The following is a 9,151-nucleotide window of genomic DNA, read 5'->3' as shown; positions in this document are numbered from 1 at the left end:
ACTCTGTTGCAAGGTTCAAAGCCACATATGCTTATGCGTTGCCTGCTATGGAGGGAAAACAACAATGGGACATGGTGGACCCTGGATTCAAGCTTTGCGCTCCAATTCTGAAGAGAGCAGCAGGTAGACCAAGGAAGAGTCGAATCAGACCTCGCAGCGAAGGAGCTGGACTTGGAGCGAGGAAGCGTAAGTGCACAAGGTGTGGTGGGTCTGGTCATTTTGGTAAGTATTGTGATAACACAGTAGATCCAGCGTTCGGAGAGAGTTTCGATGAAGGCTTCGATGAAAATGTTGGTCAGCAGCCGGTTGCCTCAACAGATGATGAAAATGATGGTCAACAGCCGGTTGCATCAGATGAGGATTTTGACGAGGTTCCAAATGATGATGGTCAACAACCGCATGATTTTGATGATGATCCAAAATATCCTCCAAATAATGATTCAAGTGAGGCTCCAAATGGTGATCCATGTGAGGCTCTAAATGGTGATCATGGTGATCCAAGTGAGGCTCCAAATGATGATCCAAGTGAGGCTCCAAATGGTGACCAACCTTCTGTTGTTGTGAGTTCTGCTAGGTATGTAAATCTTGCAAGGGTCAAATACTACTGTACATCTATCACTTGACATGATCTCATTACCGTTTATGTTTTGCACAGCTCTATGGTAGGTTTGAAGAAGACGCACAATGTACCGACAACCAAGAGAAGAAGAGAAGAAACAATGAGCACAAGGTGCACGAGGAGCAAAGTGATGGCAAGAAGCTCAAGGAACAGACAGAAGCCCCAACGCTATCTATGAATAATTATGAAACATTATGAATAAGGGATGATGTTGTATTATGAAACATTTATCACTTGACATGTTGTATTTCTGTTGGATGATGTTGGACCTATGTTAGAAGTATGTTTGACATGATGTTTGAATGAGCACATGGTTTTTCCTTTTTTGATTTTTTTGAATTTTGTTTTGCTCATTTAAATTCTGGTCAAACCTAACTTTGATCAAGATTTAAACAAGTCTAAAACATCAAAATGAAAAACTAAGCCTGGATACTTCTTAGTCAATCCAAAATGAAGTTGTGGTGAGCTTTTTGAAATTTTCATGAAAAATGTGCTAAAAAGAGGGGTCCAAAGGTAGGGTAAACGGCCTCATTTCTAAGCAAAAAAAAATCGACCTTGTCTAAATCAGCCAAATAACATTCCTACACATATATTCTATATGTACAGACTATGTGCGCTGGTTTTTCCATTTTTTGATTTTTTTTAAATTTGTTTTGCTCATTTGAATTCTGGTCAAACTTAACTTTGACCAAGATTTAAACAAGTGTAAAACATCAAAATGAAAAACTAAGCCTGGATCCTTCTTAGTCACTCCAAAATGAAGCTGTGGTTAGTTTTTTGAAATTTTCATGTTCATTTTCCCAAAACACTTCTCTTCACTTCATACAAGAGAGTTTGAGATACTCGAGATATCATACAATACACATGAATATATCATTTAAATGTATGTAAAGCTTGTTTATCAACTTAAATCGTTAGTATATGACATAAGAAGACTATGTGCGCAGGTTTTTTATTTTTTTGATTTTTATTTAATTTATTATGCTCATTTGAAATCTGGTCAAACATAGCTTTGACTGCTCCAAACCCCTCCCAAACCCCGCTAACCCTAGCGCTGAACAAGGACCGTTCATCTAACCCTAGCGGCGATCAAGGGCCGTCGATCTAACCCTTCTAGTAGGAATCTGCGGGGAGGAGGGGGGCGATCCGCGAGATGCAATCTGATTGGCTGGGAGACCCATTGTTTTTTTAACAAATACCGGCCGCGCTGGATGGACCGTTGGGCCGTCTCGTGCTCTGGGCCTGAGACCGCAGTAAATAGCCCGTCTCAGCCTTTCCAGGCCTTGCATGCATGGAGGCGGCGACGTGGGTTTGCATGCACGGGAGGCGGCGACGTGCATGCATGCGAGCGAGGCGAGCGAGGCGCGCTAGGCTAGCGAGGCAAGCTAGGTGGTTCAGTGCAGTGGTTCAGGGCAGCGATTCACATGCACCGCCCAGTCAAAGAGCTATGCAGTGATTCAGATGCACGCACGTGTCCCATGCATCGTTTTGTGCAAAAATTTAAGTGTGCAAAACGTAACGGATACACACACGCGTCTGGATTCACATACGCACCGTTCTCATCCTTTCTCTCTTCCTCTCCCACGCACAGGCCTATAAATGGGGTGCCTCTCTTCCTCTCCCACCCACAAGCCAGATCCGATCCTCTCCAACTTCAAACACCCAAGCGACCGAGCCCTCCCCAAGCGAGACCAAGTGAAGATGCAGTTCAACGGGCCGACCTTCAACCGTCCGCCTGTCGTGCCGGAACTGCGCTACCCACCGGGCGTGCTCGTGGAGAGGAAGCTCCGTGTGTGGGCTATTTCAAGGTGGAGGGGTTCCGTCGAACTCACCCGCGCCTTCCTCAGAGCCGGCTATGCCCACCTCCCACGGGGCTCGCCGAGGATGTTCACCCTCAACGAGGTTCGTGACCGCGGCGGCATCCTCCTACTGCTCACGGTCACCTTCACCAACCCGTTTAACGCGCGCGAGCTCCTCGGCCAAGTCTTTTGGTGCGGCTGCGAGGCCATCTTCTTCACCGTCTACAACATCTACACCAACTACGAACGCATCTTCCCCGCTCCAGGCCAGATGCACTCCCTTCCCTACGACGAGGAGGAGGAGGTGTGAAGATGAAGACGGTGTTCAAGGGGCGCTCGCGGCCAAGGTGGAAGAAGAAGGTCAAGATGAAGATGTTCAAGCCCGGAGTCAAGCTCGTCATGTTTCATTTTTTATTTTGTTGCTTTTCTATGTCGTGTCGTGTCGTGTCATGTTTCGTCATGTGTCTGTGAACTGTGAACTTATCTAAGTTATTGCAATGGTACGGTGTGTTCCATCTTATCTAAGTTATTAGGGTTTATTATGTGTGTTAAAAAATGTTCGTGCCCAAACATATCATTTCTTCCCTAAACAAGTCATGAAGTTCGAGAACTTGTGGTTTTCATTAATGAAAATCGGAGGGGGTGAGAAGCCCTCTGTTTCATTCAAACAAAAAGTCATGAACTAACATGCAAATTTATTCCCTTTAAATCCTAAACCAAGTGCCACTCTATCCCTAGACCAAGTGCCACTTTGACCAAAATCATGTGGTAGTGCAACATACATTTTCAACCTTCCAACCCTCCAAAATTTAAGTGCAAAACAATGGAAAAACACTCTCACACGTGTCCAAACATTCACGGTCTCACTATTTTTTTTAAAAAAAATTCAAAATCTCACTATGTATACCTTCCTTCCCTATCCATGTCAAAGTCTTGCCATCTGTCCTAGTGGTTACCAGCGCAGCCCTAAACACCACAAATCCACGTGGTCCTGGGTTCGAGTCCCCAGCCGCACCAATTTTTTGTGCATTTTCCACCCTTCATTTTTTAGACAAATTATGTTTTTCTCAATGTAATGCCTTAAAAATTGTTCATTTATTTTGGCACCTGGCGTAAACCTCTACCAGAGCTGAGGCACATTTTCCATGACATTTTGGTCTTTGATTTAAATCACGGTGTATTTGAATTGGATTAATTAACAGCTCCAAAAAATTTCTAACCTTAATTGTTTGGCTCCGGAATAATTCAATTAGCTTCCACGAAAAGTTCCAGCATTATGATTTACTGCCTAAATTAAATCAGAATAGAAAACAGAAAAATACGCAAGAGAACCCCCGAATGGGCCTAATTGGATGCAGTTGGCCCATTAGTCTAGCCTGCACTTGACTCTACGCTCTGAATTTGGCCCAAGAGCAACCTTTTTTTTTGGACAGAAAGGCAGAGCAGAGAGCTGCATTTCATTGATCAAAAGTTTCTGAATTCCTAATTTCTTCTCTTTTTTCCAACATATTTAAATGTTGGTCACTTCTTCTCTTTTTGTTTCAACATTTAAACAACCTTTAAACAACTTTAACCAACATTTAAACTAGGTGGATTTCTCAAACAATTTCAAGATTACAAATTCCTCCATAATTCATGCCTTTCCATACATTTTCAACATTACAACCAGTGCGATTACCATACCTACAAATGCCCAAAAGTATTTGCAAATGGGTATTGGTAGTGCTTGATCTTCAAGCTTCCTAACCTTCTTCTTCAACATCCTAAGCTCAACAGCTAGCTCTCTGTCAGTGCGTGCTTCGCCCTCCATCCCTTCTTCCGGAGCTCGTGGTGCGGCCACTGCCGTTCGTGGCAGCATGCGCAACCATTCTTCATGCTCTTCTTGCAGTTCATTCATCAGAGTCTTGGCCAGAGCATCGACCCAAAGAAAGAAGCATGTCACCTGCATGAACACCAAACAGATCAACCCATTGCTCAAAGATCCCGACCACAAAAATGGTGCAATTGCCCCGATTCTTACCCCATTCTCGCTGCACACGTAGAACGGACGATTCTGGTTCCTCGGTATCTGAAAAACCCTCCGATCAACGCCCGCCCGGCACCATGGACAGACGAAGACAGGCATGTCCACACGCGCCCGGCTCTGCATCCGCGAGGTGGCGCGGGAGCTTGAGGAAGACATGGAGCTCAGAGCCGAAGGGATCTTAACACCGCCGCGCCCTCCACTGCTAGCTTCCCACCGCCGCGCCCTCCACGGCTAGCTTCCCGTCGCCGTGCTCTCTCTCTCTCGCCGTGGTCACTGCCGTGCTCTCTGTCGCCGTGGTCACTGCCGCTGTCACCCGCTTATATAGCACACCCGCCAACGGCTCTCTGCTCAACGGCTCTCTGCTGGGTCCCACAAGCCACGCGTGCAACGGTCTGAATAAAATTGGCCGTTTCTGTTGCCTGGTCCCACCTGTAAGGGCCGAGTCAAAAGGTTGACCTGACGGAGACGGCAGAGTTCACGGAACGAGTCGGTGCGCACGGACTAGGGGCAAAACTGAGCATAATTCGCATCTAGGGGCAAAACTGAGCACATGGACACCACTGAGGGCAAAAGGATAATTAACCCTATCCGTTCAGCGGGGTGCTCCAACTTTTGATGTTGGCGAAGCTTTTGCAATGATGGCTGCATCCTCCATCATTTGTTAGTCTCCGTTGGAGGTTTAATTAAACTGAAGTAAATATGCTAGATTCTTTTGTCAAATAAAAACATGACTGTCTATTTTGCTTGTCAGGACCAAGATCTCTAGCTATCAATGAAATTTTCAGAGTAGTTTTTGTTGCCTTTGTGTAACCCTGATAGCAGCTTCTTGAAAGGTTCAGATGTGTGGCAAAGGATTTCAATTTTCCTATTTACACAAAGGAAACTCAAGGAAGGTTCAGATTTCTCATGCTTGGTTCTGTGCTCTCAGGGTTACATAGACAAAAATGCCTCCTATTTACACAATGGCAACTCGAGGAAGGTCCAGATTTCTCATGACTGCTTCTTCGGCATTTCATGCCTGTACCATCTTATTAGAAAATGTAGTTTGTTTTATAGCTGATGATGCTTGATGCTTTTATCGATTACTAAATGCTCAGTTCTAGCTCATAAACTACATGGCAAAAGCTAATTCCGATGGGTCTGATGCAAATAATTTTCATCTTTGGACATGCCTTTAGTTGATTATTTAATCCTTTTATAAGAATCTATTTAGCTTTGTATTGTTGCAGTTTCATTATATATCCACTTACCAATGCATCTAAAGATTCAACAATGTAGAATCCAGCACCAGTCTTGGGACTACAAATTGTTTCTTCATTCCTCCGTGTTGCACTGTAGGTGATAAGGGGTCGAGGTCGTATGTTCGTCGTGTCATCAATACACATCACTTTCCTTTTCCTTTTCCCTTTTTCTGTTCTTGCATTTATTTCTTCTTTGCACACCTCTCTGTCTACTGCTTTAATATGGTTCTGATTGGTGCCCTGCATATTCCAAGATATATGGATTTTGGTCGAGGCAGTCATCACATAAGTAAAATGCTATCAACCTCTCAATTTCTGAATGGATTTGTTAAATTGCCTTTCTCTTGTTGGATCACATACCTGATTTGTTTGTTGTCCTTGAAGCAAATACCATGACATGAGCTTGAAGAATTCAAAGATACAGAAGGTTGACAGAAAGAGGATACACTGATTTCAGCTGCGGACACTGAGCTGAGTCTCTCCCTAGCAGGTAACTCACCTTTCAACATATTCATTGCAGAAGCAGAAACAACGGGATACATGACCTGAATACTTGCATTCTGACATGTTTTTGCCCGTGCCTCAAATAGGAATGATGTCCATGCTGTTAACCTCTACAAGTTACCCACACTTCAGATAACCCAAGGTCTGGAACCCCAACAATTTTAGTACGTAGCAAATGTAACTTGTTCTCTAACAAAAATAATAATGAGAGGCATGTTACAGTTAGTTTTACCCTGAGAATTGATCATCATTCATGCAGATGTGTGCTTTGCAAATCGACTGACGTTTTTTGTCTTCTGTGAATAGATGTTGAATGCTAATATAAATCTGCTATATGTCTCAGCAAAAATGTGGACTTCATAATTTGTCTTTCATTGGTGCATAGTTCAATTTTGTCTTCCTAATTTATACAGTATCAGCTCACATGCCGATTTATCTCATAAATAAGTATTCACTCTTACAGCACCACCATGCATGTTTTCTACACTTCTGCAGCAGTCCATCTTTCAATTTTGATTTGCATAACCATGCATATATAGTGTATTGAAGCAGCAAATGGCATTTACCATGCTGCTAAAATAAGCATCAAAATTGAAGAGTGTATTGTACCAGTGGGAGAAGTTAATGTTCCACGGAATTGCTAATCCCGTCTCGAAGGTTTAATGTTTGTTATTGACCTAAGAGAAAATGGGTTCTGCATCTCTGATGTGATGTATTTCTAACAAACAGTGGCAAAATGCACGGGTAATTACTCTTATATAGTTTGATGCTTGAAAAGTTGTAGAGTCGGCGCCTCTCTTTGAAGTGTACATGATGTAATAAGAACAAAAAATAAAGAAGCATCTTGAGTACCATGCCCAGATACAGTTTTAATGCCCACAGCTCTATTTTGTTCCATTAGAAAATACAATTATATTTTGTTACATTCAGGTAATGTTATATCATGCACGTGTGTTACATGTGTATCTCTCTACTTTGTGCTCCAGATTTGTTTCCCTACAATATGGCAGATTAATGTATATTCTTCTGAAGTCATAGTACATTCATGGTATGTATATATGTTTGTATGCTGCCAAACTGAGTCCGGTAGGCAGTGGCTGATTTTTTCATTTGCTATCTTTATATTTTTCAAAGCAATTTGATCTCTTATCTTGCACCTGTGATGAACCTACAATCTAGAGCACAAGGAAACTATAGATAATTTGTTCTATTGCCTCTGTGAACTTGATATATATACATGTATTGTTCGTGGCAACGCACGGGCACTCTACTATAGATAAGAGAGACAGAGGAGGATCAGACTGATTGGTCACTGACTGCTATTTCTGATAATGTCTGCAGTGTAGGTTGATCAGACTGTACATACACACACATACACCCTTATAGTCGGAGGATCCACGGAGAGCGATGGAGGTGAGGGCGAGGCGGCGCGCCAGCCCGTTCGGGATGCGCACCAAGGCAGTCAGGGTGGAGCCGGAGCCGCCACCGACGACCAAGAGGCATGAGCCAGGGACGAGGGCGGCGGTGGTGTACTACCTCTGCCGCAACCACCACCTAGAGCACCCACACTTCATGGAGGTGACCGTCGCCTCCCCACAAGGCCTCTACCTGCGAGGTTAGTTAGTAAGCTGCAACTGGTGCCTGATCAGTAGTTTATTGTAGGATGATGACTTAGCATGAATGATTGCAATTTTTTCAGATGTGATTGGCCGGCTGGACGCCCTGAGAGGGAAGGGCATGGTGGCCAAGTATTCCTGGTCCTGCAAGAGGTACGTACATACATATACCCATCAATCTCGAGACCTGTCTGTTATCCGACAAATATTGTGTTTATTCATAAGGCAACGATGCAATGCAGGAGCTACAAGACTGGATTCGTGTGGCACGATCTGTCTGTGGATGATCTGCTGCTGCTCACGCAAGGAACAGAGTACGTTCTCAAGGGCTCCGAGCTCCCATTCGACCAGTCAAAGCCTCTGCCAATGCCAGGTATGAATCATGAGCAACTGTAATTTGTTCCTTTTTCGAACTGCTACTTAATCATATCCTACTGTTTCAGATCATCAGCAGAATAATGCAGTATGTGCAAAGGTTCAGCCCTGCAAGCCGGCTCGACAACAAGAGTCGCCTCGTTCTCCTGGATCATCAAACCAAGGGTGGACTTCCAAGTCTCCTACTCCTACTCCTACAACTTACCCTACAGTTCCAGTCATCAAAGAGGAAGTACCGCCACCACCAACAACAACAGCTCGTGCTGCTGTTGTTCCAGCCATCAAAGAGCACGCGGTGCCACCGCGACTTCCCCAGCTGATCTCGCCGTCAACACCATCTGCCTCCACCATTGGAGAATGAAGGACACAAACTTTTGAATTAGACCAATTGTTTGATCGATCATTTTTGTTCTCATGGAAACGATGTATGGTCAATTTTAGTATTCTGATGTGATTGAAGAATATAGGAGGGACAAAGAGATGTGCTATTGCCAGGACAGTTATGACTCTCCATTCAGGTATTCAGGTATGATTCTCCATGGTCGTGCTTCTCCTGTTCACCTGGAAGTTTATTGATGGGAGGGAAGCCACTTCTGCTTTGATGATTTCTTGGAAGTTCAGGTTAAAACACTTTTGCTCTTAAAGTCTGTTTATCAATTCTTTGGATAACCTATATTGGTTTTGATTTTCATACAGCTAGGTGAATTTACAATCAGTATATACAAGTCAGGTTGTGTTGCGAGAGAATTTCATTCCCTAGAATCATTGTCATTGTTGTTGCCTACAAGGTACTTGAAGAAAATGCCCGAGACATATTTTAAGGAGTTTAATTCAGCACTAAGGCTATTATTACAATGATGGAATCTTTGTTGTGGTAGTTATGTCTCCAAATGTGTCGATCCCTATCGGCTTACTGAAGTAAACTTATTTATTTTTTCTGTGTCGATTTCTATTGGCTTACTGACAGCTTA

The 9,151-nt window shown here is 43.6% G+C and overlaps 1 protein-coding gene across 1 annotated transcript; it reads left to right on the top strand.

The window, feature by feature from the left end:
* Positions 1–2,218: 2,218 nt before the first annotated feature.
* On the top strand, positions 2,219–8,541 carry LOC125526842 (uncharacterized). Its single transcript, XM_087531863.1, has 5 exons — positions 2,219–2,722; positions 7,576–7,804; positions 7,889–7,958; positions 8,048–8,178; positions 8,249–8,541. The coding sequence occupies exons 1-5, from the start codon at positions 2,219–2,221 to the stop codon at positions 8,539–8,541; spliced, it is 1,227 nt and encodes a 408-aa protein (XP_087387989.1).
* The last annotated feature ends 610 nt before the right edge of the window (positions 8,542–9,151 follow it).

The sequence above is a fragment of the Triticum urartu genome, chromosome 7A, assembly GCF_056163025.1.
Source record: "Triticum urartu cultivar PI428250 chromosome 7A, HENAU_Tu73, whole genome shotgun sequence".
Lineage (NCBI taxonomy): Eukaryota > Viridiplantae > Streptophyta > Magnoliopsida > Poales > Poaceae > Triticum > Triticum urartu.
The sequence above is the reverse complement of the archived record's forward strand: the minus strand, read 5'-3'. Positions and strand labels throughout refer to the sequence as shown.